General features: G+C 64.8%; 2 protein-coding genes across 4 annotated transcripts in view; both read left to right on the top strand.

The window, feature by feature from the left end:
* DLGAP3 (DLG associated protein 3) overlaps positions 1-15,134 on the top strand; it is a 28,690-nt gene extending 13,556 nt beyond the window's left edge. For 2 of the 3 annotated variants that reach the window (XM_055800752.1, XM_055800753.1), the window contains exons 2-12: positions 3,380-3,460; positions 6,192-7,272; positions 8,315-8,520; positions 9,044-9,158; positions 9,289-9,523; positions 10,184-10,524; positions 10,652-10,737; positions 11,414-11,838; positions 12,143-12,234; positions 12,446-12,589; positions 13,085-15,134. In XM_055800752.1, coding sequence (XP_055656727.1) covers positions 6,250-7,272; positions 8,315-8,520; positions 9,044-9,158; positions 9,289-9,523; positions 10,184-10,524; positions 10,652-10,737; positions 11,414-11,838; positions 12,143-12,234; positions 12,446-12,589; positions 13,085-13,303 — 2,886 coding nt within the window. In that variant the 5' untranslated portion in view covers positions 3,380-3,460; positions 6,192-6,249 and the 3' untranslated portion in view covers positions 13,304-15,134. The remainder of the gene's footprint in view (positions 1-3,379; positions 3,461-6,191; positions 7,273-8,314; positions 8,521-9,043; positions 9,159-9,288; positions 9,524-10,183; positions 10,525-10,651; positions 10,738-11,413; positions 11,839-12,142; positions 12,235-12,445; positions 12,590-13,084) is intronic. The other variant, XM_055800754.1, reaches the window with a different exon arrangement.
* A 548-nt stretch (positions 15,135-15,682) lies between these two features.
* On the top strand, positions 15,683-17,027 carry SMIM12 (small integral membrane protein 12). Its single transcript, XM_055800736.1, has 2 exons — positions 15,683-15,718; positions 15,953-17,027. Exon 2 carries the CDS (start codon positions 15,970-15,972, stop codon positions 16,246-16,248), a length of 279 nt encoding a protein of 92 aa, XP_055656711.1. The 5' UTR covers positions 15,683-15,718; positions 15,953-15,969; the 3' UTR covers positions 16,249-17,027.
* The last annotated feature ends 1 nt before the right edge of the window (position 17,028 follows it).

Genomic DNA, 17,028 nt, shown 5'->3' with positions numbered 1-17,028 from the left:
AGGTCGGGCTTGCTGGAAACCTTGGTCCCTGTGGCCCCGTTGCGGGAAGAGCCGTGGGATGGTATGGTGTTGCAAGGGGAAATGGTTGGGATGGGTGTTATTTGAGGGTGGAGCAGAGTGCCACGTGCTGGGGAACGTGGGGTGCAGAGAAATGGCAGTGGCAGGTGAGAGCCCTGGCATGGCCGAACGCCCGAGGGGAACGGAGCTGGGGATGGAAGGACCAGCCTGCCCAGGGGCCTGGTGGGGACGGGCAGGGGGCGGCCAGAGATCGTCGCTGCTGCCGCAGTTGGTGCTAATGCCGTGCCGCCCCGAGCTCACCAAAGCAGCTTTGGAGTGATCCCTGGCTTAAGTCGTTACATCGTGTGGCCAGGGAGATAAGTGGCTTTTTAAGCCCAGGCAGCGTGGCCCATCCTGCCAACAGAGTGGGCTGCATGTGGGAGGAGAGGGCAAAATGGCACGGCCCAGGGGAGTGGGTGAGGAAACGGGACATCTGGCACCAGTGCTAGCCAGGGCCCCTGGCACAGCCAGCAGTGCCTGGGGGGCTGCCATGGCCCCCAGATGCCTGGAAAGGGTCCTCTGGCAGGGCAAGTCTAACTCTGGGGGGATGGCTGGAGCCCACCGCCCGCCTGGGGCTGTGCTGGGCACTGGAACAAGGTGTCTGGCGGGGACACGGGCAGAGCACCCAGGGCGAGTGTGGCACAGGGGTTGCCCCCGCTCATCCCTTCCCTTTCCTGCAAGTGAACATCAGGTGTGTTGGTCTCGCGTCAGCTCTGTCCCACCAGGCTCCCTGGGGTCACCTGCACGTCGCCCCTTTCCACCCTGCACTGGAGGGGCACTGGGGGAGTGTGCTGGCTGCTGCTGGGCCCAGGCAGCGCGGGCAGGTGTTGACTGCGTCCTTGAGAAGGAAGCTGTCTGTGCGTGTAACTGGTGATGGGTGCTCATCCATGCAGGGCAGCACCCATGAACTCTGCGCCAGCTGGTGGAGGCTGGGGTCTCCAAGGCCCTGCCTGGCTGGGGGGTCCCTCCAGGATGGGCACCTGACTCAGTTAGTTGGCTGTGGTCCTGCTGCTCTGGCCATGGGGTTCCACCTCTGACAGTCAGTTCCCCTGTGCTGTGTCCCGGCTCCCGTGGGCAGGATGAGCATCGCTGCAGCACCAAGGGGGCTGGAGGTGCCTGTGCCTCGGGGGCAGCTCGCCTCTGCAGCCCGTGCCCACTCGGGGATGCTGGTGTGGCCCCTTCCCTGTGCCACTGCTTTCCTTCCCCGCCAGCTTCTGTGTGGGCTCTGGCTGCTGCCCCAGCTGCTCCCTGCTTGTACAGGGCTTATGAAGAAGTGGTTTTTCTGCCAAGATCCAGGTTTGGGCTTTGCAGGGATGGAGCGCCAGGCTCCCATCTCCACTGGCTTTGCCCCGGCAGCTCCGGGATGCTCTGGCTCCCTCACACGCCCTGCCGCAGGAGCGTGGCTCTTGCCCCAGGGGAATCCGCTCTGGGGATCAGGGTCTCCGGGCAGGCGGTGCTGAGCGGTGTGTGCTGTGCGGGGCAGGGGGTCCTGCTCCCCCCGTGGTGGCAGCGGCCAGAGGCACCTGCGTTGCGGCGGGGAGTCCCAGTGCTGGCGGCCGTGCCGGGATCCCTGGCAGCTGGGGCGCGTCATGGCCGTATTTCCTCGCTCTTCTCCAGGAGTAATTGCTCAGATGGGGACTTGGGGCAACTCCCATCCCTCTCCCGGCATGGTAATGAGTGAAGAAGACTCAAAGACAAATGGCTCATTAAGAAGCAGTGCTGCATTGCAGGATTTTTCATCCCACCAACCGCTGCATCAGCAGAGGCAGCACCTCTCGCGCTCGCCCTCCCCAGCCCTGGAGAAGGAGCTGTCAGGCAGCCGGGGCTGGTGCCAAAATTAATCATATGCTTAATAACCTGCCCCTCCCATTAAACGGCCTGTCCTCAGCCTCCCAGCACACGGAGCGAGGTGGCAGCGCTGGGCTTGGGCTGTGGGTTGGGTGCCCGGCAAGCGCCCGTGCTGGGGGAGGAGGGACGTGCTGGGGCAGGCTGAGCCGGGGAGATGCCCCCCGGCATTGGGGTGCCAGGACCCCCCAGCCCAGCTCTGTCAGGTTGCCGGCCATCCGTGCTGGGTGCCACCAGTCCCTCTCAGTGGCCTCAGTAAATACTTCTTGCTCTGCTCACATTTGCAATTCTTCAGCTGGTGTTTGTCCTTTGTGACTTTTTACAAATCTTGCCTCGTCCCTTATTGCCAGCAGTGCCCGGTTGGTTCCTGCCCCTCAGCCCTCTCCGGGCAGTGCCCGCCTGCAGCCTGCTCAGTTTTCTTCCATTAACACTAATTGGCTTTGATTTCCTGATTGCATCGAGGGTGTTTGCTGTGATCTTTGCACCCTGCTTGCTCCCCTTCCCGTTCCCCTTCCCTTTTCCCTTCCCTTTCCCCTGGCCAGCCCTTACCTACCGGGGTGACAAACCTCTCCCTAATGACACTCTTCCCTGCCTGACACAACTAATGAACCATCGGTGAGCTGCTTTCAGCTAATTCAACTTTTAAGAAAATAATGACTTGGCGCAGAATTACGTACTAAATTAGGTGATCTCTTACTAAGCCCCTCTTTTTTTTTGAGGCTGAGTAAATTTTACTAATACAACCTAATAAAATAACAGAGCAATTAGTTTCCACAATCCTCGCTTACGAGTTGGGAAAAAGTAAATAGATTAAAAGCGCGGTGGAAATGACCTGGCGGTATTCCATATTTATTTTCTTCCAATGACTGTAGATCAAATTTGCTCAGCTCCTACATGGGAAGACCACTTTATTATTTTTTTTTCCCAGGCTCCAGCTTGCGCACGGTGCCGGGCGCTCACGCTGTGTGTTTGTTCTCTCCTGCTTTCATCCCCAGCCGTAAAGATCCCCAGCAGGACCCACGCTGGCAAAACCTCACGCTAATTTGCAAAGCAGAGCGGGCCGAGCTTGTGCCTCTGCCGGGCTGGCAGCTGGAAAAAAAAAAATCCCTTTGCTCAAGCTGGAAAGCCAGGGTGGCGGGTGGAGGCTTTGTGAAGCATATGGCCAGATCCGGAGCAAATCAAAGTCGATGGCGAGGCGGCCACTGGGCCGGCTCTGGTGCCCGCTGGCAGGGAATTGCATAACAGGATGGGGCTGGGGATGGTTTTGGGGCTAAGCTGTGCGAAACACGTGTTGGTGGCTGTGCGGAGCCATCCCCGTCGCTGCTGGTGCGGGCAGCGCTGGTGTGGGGCAGCCTCAGGGGAGGAGAGAAGGCTGGGCTGCTGGAAAAATACCTGACGAGTTGGGTCAGGCTGGTTTTGGGGAGGAACACCCTCTCTCTTCCTCCCTGGGCTTCATCCCTTTGTGTCGCTCCCCCAGAGCCTGCTGCCGCCGGGACACCCAGCGCCGAGGAGCTGCTGGCTGGGGCCATGAGGACAGCATCCCCCTGAGTGCTGGGCGGTAAGTGCCACCGACGGGCTTCACCGGGACCCCAGCACGCGCTGCCTGCGGTGGGGGCTGCTTGGGAAGGACAGGCCGCCAGGACCCCCTGGGTGCAGGGCGAGCAACCCCAGCTCTTGGGGTTTGACCTGGAAATGTTGGAAACCCCAGTCTTGCCCCTGTGCGTGGGCAGTTTGCTGGACCCAGGTGTTGCGGTGGGGTTTTGCTGTCCCATCACCTTCCCGCCGGTGGTCTTGGAGCTGGAGGAAATCTGGGGGTCCCTGGGTGCCACGGTGTCCCAGGGGAGTTCAGGCTTCTGCCAGTGCTGCCCCAGGGTCCCCGCAGCCCTGGGCCTCAGGAAGCAGAACCGCCTCTGCCAAGTGTCCCTATGGGGAATTACGCAGGAGGCTGAATTTCAGCGTGACCCACAGTGTGGGGGGCTGTGAGCCCCTCTCCTCCATGTGCTGACCCTCGTGCTGGGCAGAGACAGGGTGGCAGCAGACATCAGAGGAAAGGTGGCGTTGGGGAGTTTCTCCAGGCTTTGGATGCAATAAAGGCAAGAAGTGAGTTATTTGTAATGGTAATTATGCTCTTCCAGTTTATCCTAGCACATAATTGTGTGGGCGGTAGGTTCCCACTGGTGGTAATTACCCTGGTGTTAAATGGCACAAAATTCAGCTGGGCTGGATTTTTACCCCCCTTTTTGAGTCTGCGGTTCGGTGGCACAAATCCACCATTTCCCGAGGGTTCTGCAGCCCAAGTGGCCTTCGGTGGGACACGGCTCCGGCTCTTGGCCACAGCCGGCTGCCCACGAGCCGTGCTCCAGCCTATTCCCCTGCCCTGCGTGGCAGCCGCCTGCCCGCACTGCCCACCCTGGAGAGGGAAGAACGAGCTCAGCGGCTTCTCCTGCCCTCTGCATGCGGCCATCCCTGCTGTGACATGGGGACAGGGACCCACAGGATCACTCCCAACCCCTTCCCCATCCCTAGCATGCCCTTGGGAGGACTGACTGGTCCCTGGCCAGGGCACAGGCACCTCCGTGGCTTTGGTGAGCTGGTACTGGGTGGAACCCAGCATCTTTCACCGTGGCATGTCCCCATCCTGTGCCATTGCCCTGCTCTGCCACTGCCAGTGGTGGTGGGAGGCTGCGGGTGCCTTGCCGGCGCGGTGGCGGGGCCCAGCCTTGTTTAATTGCTGCACCTGCTGAGCACAAAAGCCGGTTGGGCTTGTGGTGATGGGCTGCTCAGCTGTTTTGACTCCTTCTTCCCGCTGCAGCGGCAATATTTGGATCAGCTGCGAGCTTCCCTCCCCAAGCAGGAGGTGATAGCTCAGCCTGTGGAGGCAGAGCCGGGGCTGGGAGCCTGTCTGTCCGTCCATCTGTCCGTCTGTCCATCCTGCTGCTGCCCACTGGCTCGATCCCAGGGCCCGGGAGGCAGCCCCCTCCCGTGCTGCTGTGCCCGCTCCCCGTAGCAGCTCTCCCAGGAGGAGAGAGGCATTTCTTTTTGTAACAGGCTGCAGGATCCTTTGGTTAAAATGCAGCAATTAGGGGCCCCGTTGGAGCAGGAGCACGATTGTGAGGGCGGCAGGAGCGGCGTGGGACCCAGCCATCCAGCCTTGAAGCCAGGAGAGAAGCCAGTGGCGGAGGCTTCTTAGGGCAGACGCATTCCCTGGGTGCTGCCATGGCTCCGTCTGCCACTTGCTGCCACCAACGCGGGCATCGCCGCCGGTCCCCACGCCCCTTGGGGGCCTCCAGCCCCTCTCCCTTCCCGGGGCTCCTCAGGGCGTGTGGCCCCTCTGTCCCCACACATCCCAGACCCTCCTGGTGTCCCTTGTATCCAGTCCCCACGATGGACCCCATGTGCCGCAGGGACCATCCCATGGTCACCGTTCCCTGTGGCTGGTCTTGGAGATGGGCTGCCCACAGCACCCTGCCCAAGTATGGTAACAAGAGTATTAATGATGCTTGTTAATTAGCCGAGCTACACTGGAGAATAAGTAATTTCCTCATTTATAATCATTCCGAAGGCAGAGCCTTTGAGGGCCTGTAAGTAAGACAAACCTTCCCAGGTGCATGCGGCTCCGGCGGCGGTGCAGGCTCAACGCTGCCTGTCCTGCCTCTGCTGGGGATGCCCCACGCGTGGCACGGCCACCTCCGCTCCCTGGCTTTCCATCTAGGGGGCTGGCAGGGCTGGGGGGGCCGGGGGGGGCAGCCGATTGTGGGTCTCCATCTGCAGTTGTGTGCCGTGGCTGGGAGCACGGAGGGAGGACAGGCTGGATGGAGACATCAGAGTGCAGCCCCCCCGCGCCCCGCTGCAGCTCATTAACGGCTCTGTGAATCGCAACGGCTGAAAAACTCAGCCAGAACGGTTTTCCTAATGGAGAAACACTTCATAATATTTGGTGTTGGAGAAGAAAACAAGTTTCTGATGATGGCAGCGTGTCCTCCCTCGCCGTCTGCAGGCCTTGCGCTGCTTGCATCGCTGCCAGAAGCATCTTCTTCCCGCTGCCCCCTCCAAGCAGCTGAGCCGGGGTGACCGCGGGTGCCCGGCCCCAGCACTGTGCCCCCCTTGCCCCACGGGCAGCCAGGCTTCTGGCATTCCAGCCCCACTTCACAAGGGCTCAGCCAGGGCCGGATCCTGCCCTGGGAGCTTCCCAGCCTCCTTGGTCAGTTCCCAGGGGACAGCCCCAATGTTTATGCTGGTGGTGGGGCGCAGAGGGGAGCGTGACGCTGTGCCTGTCCCTGTCCCCACAGATGAGCCCGCAGGGACGACCCTGCAGGATGCCGAAGCTATGGGGCGGGTGCTGACACCATGAAGGGCTACCATGGGGAGCGTAGCCAGGCACAGCCCTCCTCCGGCCACCGCTGCCGCTGCATCCCAGAAGACTGCGAGCACCCTGCCGACTACGTCCAGCACGGCCCCGAGGGCCGGCCGCCGTACCTCCTCAGCCCCAGCGAGCCGTGTTCCCTGGAGCATCCCTACTGCCCGGCACGGAGTCCTGGCACAGCCAGCGAGTGCCCGGGCGGGCCCCTGAGCGAGCCGCCCTCTGCCAGCGCCAGCAGCACCTTCCCGAGGATGCACCACGCGCAGCAGCCCTACGACTCCTGTGACGAATGCATGGCGACCGCCCACCCTGCCAGCAAGATCAACCGCCTGCCCCCCACGCTGCTGGACCAGTTCGAGAAGCAGCTGCCGCTGCACCACGACGGCTTCCACACGCTGCAGTACCCGCGGGCTGGCGGCGCCGAGCCCCGCAGCGAGAGCCCCAGCCGCATCCGCCACCTCGTCCACTCCGTCCAGAAGCTCTTTGCCAAGTCCCACTCCCTGGAGGCGCCGGCCAAGCGGGACTACAACGGTGCCAAGATGGACGGCCGCGGGGACGGCTACCACCACCACCACCATCACCACCACCACCATCACCACCACCAGTCCCGCCACGGCAAGCGCAGCAAGAGCAAGGACCGCAAGGTGGACTCCCGGCACCGGTCCAAGATGATGGGCTGGTGGAGCTCCGACGACAACCTGGACAGCGACAGCAGCTACATGGTGTCCGGCCGGCACGCTGCCGACCAGGGCACCCAGTACTGTGTGGACGCTCCCGAAAGTGCCTTCAGAGACTTGACCTTGAAGAGTCTAAAGGGCGGCGGGGAAGGAAAATGCCTGGCCTGTGCCGGCATGTCCATGTCTCTGGATGGCCAGACGCTCAAGAGGAGTGCCTGGCACACCATGACCGTCAGCCAGGCCCGTGAAGCCTACCCCAGCGCCAGCGGCACCGAGAAGACCTTGATGCTTCAGGAAGCAAAGCCCAAAGACCGAGCATACCAGTACCTGCAGGTGAAGGGCTGGGCAGGGCGGGGGGCTGCTACCCCAGGGACCACAGCCGGCGATACCATGGGGTGAGCCGGGGCTGGGACCCCCCATCCCAGGCAGCTCAGGATGCTGTGGGGATGCTCCAGCTCTGCTCCATGTCCTCAGCGCCTGCGCCCCATCCCCCGGGGTCCCACGCTGGTCCCCGCTGTCCCCTCACTGGCCATGCGGAGCCCCCTCTGCCACCTCCTGCCCCGTGCCACGCTGGCTCGGGGGGGCAGCCCAGCTCTGTCGGCTTGGGGCTGCCGGCAGCCCTGTGCCCGCTTCTTCCATACAGCTTTTATCCTGCTTGTGCCTGGCTGGGTGCCACTGCCCGCCTCGTCGCTGGGCTCCCTTCTAGGTCATCCCCTTCCAATTAAAAACTAATTAACTCTTCTCTCCCTTTCCTGGGGGAAGGAGACAGGGAGCAGCAATGCCGTGCTGGCCAGGGCAGGGGGCGGCCAGGGCCCCTCTCCGCCGGCGGTGGGGGCAGCAGGGCAGGGTGCTGGCCCCACTGCCCTCCCCATGGGGCCCGGGGGACACCGTCCCCCTGCCGCAGCCTGGTAAGGACCCCGTGGTGCCAGCGTCAGCGGCGCATGGCAGGACCGGCGGCCACGACATCAGCCGGGTGGCTGCGCTGGCATGGGTGGGATTTGGCCCAGCCGCGCACACCGGGGGGGCTGCGAGGTGGGAGCAGCTGCGCTGCCCTGCGCTTTGGGAATGGCCCCGCGTGGGGCACGGGCAGCCGTGGCTGTTAGGAGGGATCAGCTCTCCAGGGTTTAGGGGCTTTCCCAGGGGGTGAGAGCACCCAGGGTCTATCCCTGCAACTCTGGGGTGCCGTGGGGAGGGCAGGGGAGCCGTGCCAGCATGTGCACCATCCTTGGGCCCGTGCACACGTGCTGGGTTTGGGCAACGCATGCACGCTGCGCTCGGGCTGGCATGTGCCATGTGGCAGGTGCAGGGCTCGGCTCTACGTCCCGACTGCGGGACCCCGGCCACTGCATCCTCCCACACTTGCCTCCTGCTCCAGGTGCCGCAGGACGAGTGGAGCGGATACCCCGCAGTGGGCAAGGACGGGGAGATCCCCTGCCGGCGGATGCGCAGTGGCAGCTACATCAAGGCCATGGGTGATGAGGACAGCGCCGACTCGGACGCCAGCGCCAAAGTATCGCCCAGGGCAGCCACGCGGCGAGACAGCTACCGCCGCTCCTCCAGCGCCGACCAGGCCAGGACCAAGTAAGGGCTGTCGCATCCCGGCCCCATCTCAGCGTCGCGGGCAGCAGCGGGGCCAGGGGCTGGGGCTCCCTGGGAGGACGAGTGGCATCATCCTCGCTCACGGCTGCGCTCCCTGATGCAGTGGTGCTGAGCCCTGCCCCTGCGCTGTAGCTACCCTTGGTGGGTGCCGGGGGGGACATGGCTGCGCTGGGCTTTGGAGCGGGACCCGCTGCTGCAGCCACATGCAGGTGTCGGGGAGAAGAGGCATGCTCAAAAGGAGATGACTGGGACGTGGCCCAGTCTGCTGGGTGACAGGCTGGCTCCTCGTCCCCAGCCCTGCTGCACAGCACGGGCACATACCCCTCTGGTGGCTCCGCACCACTGGAGGTTGGCTCCGTACCCCCAGGACAGTGTTTTGGGGCAGTTAGGCGTGGGGACAGCAGTGGTGGCCAGCGGGAGCATCGCTGCGGCTGCGTTTCCAAATGCTTTGCTTGAATGTGTTGCTTTTGGTGCGATCCCTTCTATTCCCACTGTCTCTCATTAGGTTTGCAAGTAGGCACTATTCTGATTCATATATCTGTAACTGTCCCAGCTGCTGCACGCCACCGCGAATGCTCCCGCGGGGACAGGGCTACGGGCGCTCCTTCACCACCGGCCAGGTAGGGTCGCATGACACAGGTGCCATGGGCAGGCTGGGGCAGGGGGGGGGTGGCAGATGTTCCTCCGAGCATCTCCCGCCCCGCTTGGCCTTGGCTCGCCACCCTCAGCCTCACCCGTCGCTCTCCCCAGATCAACGATGAGCTCAACCACCAGTTCGAGGCCGTCTGCGAGTCGGTTTTCGGCGAGGTGGAGTCGCAGGCGGTGGAGGCGCTGGACCTGCCCGGCTGCTTCCGCATGCGGAGCCACAGCTACCTGCGGGCCATCCAGGCGGGCTGCTCCCAGGACGATGACTGCCTCTCACTCTTCTCCATGTCCGCCCCCGCCGGGCCGCCCATCACCAGCAGCATCCTGAAGCCCAGCACTTGTGAGTCCCTGGGGGTAGCAGGGGCTGGGCCACGTGGGGGACCCCTGCATCTCCCTGCCTGCTCATCTGGGCATCTGCCAAGGGCTGCTGCTGTCCCCGCTCCTGCCCCTGGCCCCATGCAGCCCCTGGCACAGGGTGTGAGCATCCCACTCGGGGCACGAGCACCCTGCATGCAGCTCAGCCCCAGCACAGGGCATAATAATCTCACTCAGGGCACGACCATCCATCCCCCTTGCGGCTCGGCCCCGACGCAGGGCATGAGCATCCCGCTCGTGGCTCATCCCTGGCACAGGACAGGAATATCCTGCTCATGACTCAGTCCCGGTCAAGGGGCTGATCTGTGCCCCCAGCACTGGTCTGCTGTTCCCTCTTTCCCTCTGCTTCTGTTCCCATCTCTGCCCCTTGCCGGGTGCTGCAGCAGCATGGCCAGTGTGGGTCTGGGGTGGTTTCCAATCCCCTTTGGGGAATAAACTGGCCGAACAGCCCCTCTGAGCTCCAGCCCAGATCTTGGCCAGCTGAGGTGCAAATGCTGCGGGGTGACAAGCCCTGTGCTGTGGGAGGAGGTGGGCACCATTCACCTGGGACCCCTGTTCGTGGCGGGAAATGAGCAAGTGTCTGTGTTTTCACGTGCCTTTTCATCCTGCGCCTCTCCCACAACAGCCTTCAGTTACAGAAAAGCTCCACCTCCCATCCCTCCAGGAACCAAAGCCAAACCCCTCATCTCCGTCACGGCGCAGAGCAGCACCGAGTCCACCCACGAGAGCTACTTGCCCAGCGAGGTCACTCGCAGCTCCGCCTGGTCCAAAGATGCTGCGACCCGCTGCAACTCGGCTGAGAGCCTGGAGAGCTCCAAGGTGACATCTGTGGCCCTTGACCTGCCTCCAGTCCAGCCCCGCACTGCTCCCAAGCCCTCCACACTCATCATCAAGGCCATTCCCGGCCGGGAGGAGCTGAGGAGTTTGGCTCGGCAGCGCAAGTGGCGTCCCTCCATCGGCGTCCAGGTGGGCTTCACTCCTCCCTGTGGGCTCCAAGCTGGTTCTGAGCCCGCCCGAGTGGCGTGGGTGATGCTGAGCCACCGCGCTGCATCTCAGGGTCACCCTCCAGCGCTCTCCCTCTACCCCTCGGCAGGTCGAGGCCATCTCCGACTCGGACACGGAGAGCCGGAGCCAGAGGGAGTTCCACTCCATTGGGGTGCAGGTGGAGGAGGACAAAAGGTACCACACCACCACACCACGCTTACTGCACCGAGGAACTGGGACACCCTGAGCTCCACGTGCCACCGCTGCCCTGCAGCATCTTTTCCCTCTCTCCTCTGGTTGAGACCCCAGGGCTCAGCACTGTCCCCATCCTGGGCCAGCTGCCCCCACCTGGGGCAGGATTTGGCCTTCTCTTGGCCCTGACACCTCGCTGCTGCTAGCTGCCTGCCTGGGGAAGGGGGTCCGCTGCTCCCACCCTCTGCTGGTGTCTCTGCTGGGGCTCAGCTGTGAGCCTTGGGCCCAGCCCAGGTGCAGATGAAACCTTTGGGCTTTTCTGCAGCTAAACGTAAAACGTTCTGGCTGAGGTGGGAATGCCGTGTGCCGGGACCTGAAGGGCCCGCGGGAGGGGAGCTCCGGCAACGTGCCCACGCAGCCCTGGTACACGCTCCTCTCCATCCTTGGTCCAGCGCCGGTAGCCATGGAAACGGGCTAAGAGCAGAGGAGATGAGAGACTGGCAGGCTGCAGCTGCTCAGGGCTGTCCCCATGGCCCCGCATGCTCCGGGATCCAAACCGGGGTTCCCAGCCCCATCCTGCCTGTGGGCATCCCTCACCCTGCCCACCGTGGTACCTGGTGGGGGGGTGGGGCCGTCCTCGCTGGCCGCGAGGGTCCCCACGCGCTCTTGCTCTCCGCAGGCGAGCACGCTTCAAGCGCTCCAACAGCGTGACGGCGGGCGTGCAGGCGGACCTGGAGCTGGAGGGCTTCACCGGCCTGGCCGTGGCCACCGAGGACAAAGCCCTGCAGTTCGGGCGCCCCTTCCAGCGGCACTCCTCGGAGCCCGAGTCCGGCCGGCAGTACGCGGTGTACAAGACGGTGCACACGCAGGGGCAGTGGGCGTACCGGGAGGATTACCAGCTGCAGTATGACACGGTGGAGGTGCCCCGGCGGGATGCCTGGATGGAGCGGGGCTCCCGCAGCCTCCCTGACTCCGGCCGTGCCTCCCCCTGCCACCGCGATGGGGAATGGTTCATCAAACTGCTGCAGGCGGAGGTGGAGAAGATGGAGGGCTGGTGCCAGCAGATGGAGAGGGAGGCTGAGGACTATGACCTGCCGGAGGAGAGTGAGTCAGGGGGGTTTGCACGGGTGGGAGGGACGGGGTGCTCCTGCAGAGCTGGTGGGGGCACAGCCACGGTCCTGCAGTGCCCTGACCATGGAGCATCTCCCCTGCCAAGGCTAAAGGGGTTGGGTGGGAGCAAGGAACACTGGGAAACCCTCAGGGACTAGTGAGGTCTGGAGGAGGGAGGAGATGCCACCTGGGTTGGGGGAAGGTCCAAGCTGCCCCTGAGGGGGTGCAGGTCCCCACTGTGCAGGGGAGAGGCTCCGTGTCCTGCGGGAGTGTTGACTGTCTGCTCTCCTCCTGCCAGTCCTGGAGAAGATCCGGAGTGCCGTGGGCAGCGCCCAGCTCCTCATGTCCCAGAAGGTGCAGCAGTTTTACCGCCTCTGCCAGCAGAATATGGTGAGTGCCAGGCAGCGGTGCCGTGCGGTCGACCATGGTGGGTGGGGGGTCTCATACCCTTAGCCAGTGGAAAAGGGACTTTGTAACATCATGGGGCAGAGCTGGACATAGAACCCCCCCCAGCAGTGTGGGGGTGGGATGGCTGCATTGCCAGCAGAACTGATGTCCCGCAGGCAGACGTGGATGACGCCGTGTCCCTCTGTCCCCACAGGATCCCAACGCGTTCCCCGTGCCCACCTTCCAAGACCTGGCCGGCTTCTGGGACCTCCTGCAGCTCTCCATTGAGGATGTCAGCATGAAGTTCGCAGAGCTCCAGCAGCTCAAGGCCAATGGGTGGAAGATCGTGGAGCCCAAGGTATGCCACTGGCACTTGTCCCCTGCGACCTCTCCCTCCCTCCTCCTCCCCAAGCACATCTGCACCCAAACCGACGCTGCTGGGCTGTTTCCAGTGACTGGTTTTAGCAAACACTTGAAAAACAGAGCTGGGAATAAATGAAGCTAAAGAAGGGGCCGCTCCCCCGCTGCGGTCTCGCAGGGGGCTCACTGGGCGTTCCAGGGCAGCGCTGCCTGCAAGGGGCCGGGCAGGGTCTCGGCACGGGCAGAGGCAGCGTGTCCATGGGCACCTTCACACCGTGTGGATGGAGGAAGGGGCGTGCAGCCCAGCCTCACAACTCCCCACGGTGCAGGAGGGTCCACGGGGCCACCTCACCGTGGCTTTGGCACCCACGGCAGCGCCGTGCGTGGAGGCGCATGTCCATCACGCCTGCTGGCTGTGCCAAGCCCACCAGGACGCCCATTCTGTGGAGGTCCCTGCTCTGCGCCTACCCTGAAGCCCCTGTTGTCTGTGCAGGAGGAGAAGAAGGTGCCTCCCCCGATACCAAAGAAGCCGCCGCGCTCCAAGGTGCACCCAGTGAAGGAGCGCTCGCTGGACTCGGTGGACCGGCAGCGGCAGGAGGCCCGCAAGCGGCTCCTGGCAGCCAAGCGAGCTGCCTCCTTCCGCCAGAGCTCGGCCACCGAGAGCGCGGACAGCATCGAGATCTACATCCCCGAGGCACAGACCCGGCTGTGACCGCAGCCTCCGCTTTTCTACCCGGACTGGACGGCGTGGCCGTAGCTCACTGTGATGGGGAGCCGCGGGGACACCCTGGGGCAGCTCTTGGCCCCACTCACAGCTTCTCTCTTTTCTATCTTAGACCTTTCGTGGATCCGACGGCGGGTGATTGCAAGCCCGGTTCTGCCCCGTCCCGTTGCCCCCTGCCCGCATGCCCCTGCCAGCCTCTCCCGGGGTCCGGGGCTCTCCCTTCCTCTGCCCTCCCTGGGGCTGTGTCCCAGCTCTCCGTTCCCTTCCCACCCCACCAGCCTTTCTGCACCACTCCCCCCCCGCCTGCATCCCAACCACATGAGAGGTGATGCTCAGCCCCTGGCCCCGCTGGGCTGGAGCAGAGGGGGCTGCAGGCAGGCCCCCCCTCACCTCTCCGTACTCAGTGCAATCCCCCAGCGCGTGGTGGGGACGGGCCCTCCAGCCCCTGCCCACCTGGAGCCCCCCCAGCCCCGCTCCCCAGCCCTGCCGGCACGAGGCTTTGGGATGTGGAGGGGACAAAGGGCTCCCCAGCAGCGCTGCCCGCGCCTGCCCCTGGCTCGGGTGCCACAGGGGACCCAGGGCTCCTTCCCCTATATACATATATAAATATAACCTGAGGAATAAACCAGAAACGACACGTGACCGGCGCTGTGTTCTGGCTGGTGGGGCAGACCAGAGCAGCAGGACCCCCCCCACACCCCCGGTCACGGCTTCCCTCGCACGGAGCATCACGACGCTTCTTCCTACCCCGCTCAGCCCTCCTCCACCATCAGTCCATCCCTCCGCTTATCCATCCCACCAGCCCGGAGACTGGGAGCGCCTCTGCAGTGTGGCACTAGCTGGGGACAGGGGGTACTGTGTCCCCCTTGTGCCTCACCACCGGTGGGAGCCCTGTCCCCCATGGGTGGGCAATGCAGTGGGGGTGGCGGTGGGGACACTTGCCCGCAGCCCCTTTGTGCCCGTGGTGGCTCTGCACTGGTGCCAGCAGGTGGGACCGGAGCATGGACATGGCCAGCAGCTGCCCCTTGAGTGGGGGGGGCTACCAGAGGTCACCCCAGGGGGGTCACCCCATCTTCCTGTGCCTCCAGGATAGGGCACCCCAGGGTGGGGCTGTCGTGTGCCTGGTGCCCCACGGCTGCTGCTCCCAGCTCCCTTGTCCCTGCACCCCGTCCTGGGAGCAGGGTGGGGGGGTCCCCAAAGGTCCCTTCCAGGGCAGAGCAGTGTGGCGGGGCAGGAGGCTGCATCTGCCTTGTCCCTGTCCCCATCCCAGGTCTCTCTCGGAGCATCCTGTCCCCCCCAGTGCCCCTTTTGGGGAGGACCCCGTCCCCTCACCCCACCGTGCCAGCAGCCCCACGCAGCATCACCAGCTGCCCCCCAGGCAGGGCCGGTGGGTGCCGGGGAGCCCCTGAAATCCGGGGCCAAACCTTGCCCAGGACCCTCGGGCAGAGCGGTGGGATCAGAAGCAACTTGGGGGGGCCCAGCTTGCACACACTCCCCCCCCCCCCCCCCCCCCCCATGCAGCAGGGGGGGGCCGGGGCCGAGCAGGGGGGCACCTCGCTGGGGGTCCCTCGCTCCAGGGGGTCCGTCAGGGCTAAACACCTCTGGGACGGCAGTGCCCGCTCAGTCACCCGAAGCCCCTTCCCCCCCTGCCGCCCCCCCCCCCCCCAGCCTCCCGGAGTTAGAGATGTGCCTGGGAAGGGCCCCCAGCCCCCACCCCGGCCAGCGCCGTGCAGTGACCGTGACACGTGGCTCCCTTTTTATTGTAACGAACCGCCGCAATTAATAAAGGTGACTTTGGTTACTCCGGGCCAGTGGCCACCTCCCCGTGGGGACGCGGCTGGCACCGGGCTCGCCTTTGCCCCGACTGCCGCCCCTTCGTGTCCGTGGGGCGGGAGGGTGGGAGAGGGGTCTGTGGGGTGGGAGAGGGGTGTCCGTGGGATGGGAGAGGGGTCTATGGGATGGGAGAGGGATCCGTGGGGCGGGAGAGGGGCTCTCGCTGGGGCAGGAGCAGATGTCCCCGCAGGGTGCCCGAGAGATGTCTGCAGGAATCCCCGTGGGTGCCTCCCCGTGGGTCTCCCTATGGGCACCTGCGTGGGTCTCCCCGTGGCTCCATCCCTGTGGCTCCCTCCCCGTGGCTGTCCCCGTGCGTCTCCCCGTGGCTCCCTCCCCCAGGGCTCCCCGTGGGTCTCTCTCCCCCCGTGGGTCTCTCTTCCCCCGTGGGTCTCTCCCCGTGGGTCTCCCCCCGCTCCCGGGCCGCTCCTCCAGCGCCGCAGGTCCCGCGCTGTCCACCAGGGGGCAGCCTCGCCCCGCCGCGCCTCGCCGCCGCCACTCTCGGCCGCGCTCCCCGCTGCACCGCTGACCGGAAGGGGCGGGGCTGGCGGCGGCGGCGGCGGCGGGGCCCAGGTGAGCGGGGCCGCCCGGGGCTCGCTGGGGGTCCGGCTCCGGTGGCGGGGCGGCACCCTGGGGGGCTGAGCAGGGGGCCCGGGCGGGTCCCGCGTCCCTGTGGGTCGGTGCTGCGGGAGGCCCCGGTGCGGCCTTGCCCGCCGGAGCCTCGCCCGGGCGCTGGCAGCCCGCAGGCCTCGGGCGCCGCGGAGGGCCGGGCCCGGCTTGTGACCGCCGCGTGTCGCCCCCTGCCAGGCGCAGCCCCCGGCGCCATGTGGTCCGTGCTGTGGGCGGCCGTGCGCTCCAAGGCCCCGTACGTCACCTTCCCGGTGGCCTTCGTGGTGGGGCTGGTGGGCTACCACCTGGAGTGGTTCCTCCGCGGGGACCCCCAGCCCGCGGCCGAGGAGGAGAAGAGCATCTCGGAGCAGCGGGAGGACCGCAAGCTGCAGGAGATCGCGGGCAAGGACCTGACCAAGGTGGTGAGCCTGAAGGACAAGCTGGAGTTCGCCCCTCGGGCCGTGCTGAACAGGAACCGCCCGGAAAAGAGTTAATGAAGTTGGTTGGGCAGAGGCAGTGCCCTGGAGGGACTGTCCCTGGGGCCGGGGGCCGGCTGCCAGCGGGCTCTGACCTGCAGCTGGAGGGCTCTGACCCGCAGCACTGTGCTGGGGACTCTTTTATCACCTGCAGCACCTTCCACCAGCTTGCCTCCTGCACCGGGCCCTACCTGGGCAATGCACTATGTCCACTGCTGCTCTTCACCCTCCCGGGGCCCGCCAGAGGGTCGGGGTTTGCCTGCCCCACATGCACTCGAGACACAGCACTCAGACCTCTTTTGTGGCAGGGCGGGCAGAGAGCCATGCTTCACAGGCAGAGCATTTCTGAAACCCATCAGCTCCTGGCCTGGTCTAGCCCCTGAACCACGAAACCCTCTCGGCCTGGTTCCCCACATCTCTTTAGGTTTCTTCCACGATGTGATGATAGAAGAAACTTGGACCTGAGTGACAAGGAGTTGGGGTCAGGCTAATGCCTGCGGCAGGAGGATCGGCTCTTCCGCTTACTGCTCTCCCGTGGCTCTTCATGAACCCCGACCACAGCTCCATGCTACTGCCTACCCCCCAGGGGAGCCTGAACAGTGGTGGAGAACTCCGGGGAACCCCTCTCTGCATCATCCCCAGGCTTCACAGTGAGGGAGGGGGATGGGGGGAGGTGCAAGTCCTGGCCCCGATTCTGTCACAGAGCTCCAAGCGTGGTGGTGGCTTTGGGCTGGTGTGTAGAGAACAAGGAGGGGTCTGCCCTGTACAGGAACAGCCAAAATAAACTTCTGTCAGTCC

The sequence above is a fragment of the Falco peregrinus genome, chromosome 3 (assembly GCF_023634155.1).
Source record: "Falco peregrinus isolate bFalPer1 chromosome 3, bFalPer1.pri, whole genome shotgun sequence".
In the NCBI taxonomy this organism is placed as follows: Eukaryota; Metazoa; Chordata; class Aves; order Falconiformes; family Falconidae; genus Falco; species Falco peregrinus.
Note: the sequence above shows the minus strand (reverse complement) of the source record. Positions and strands in the feature narration are given on the sequence as shown.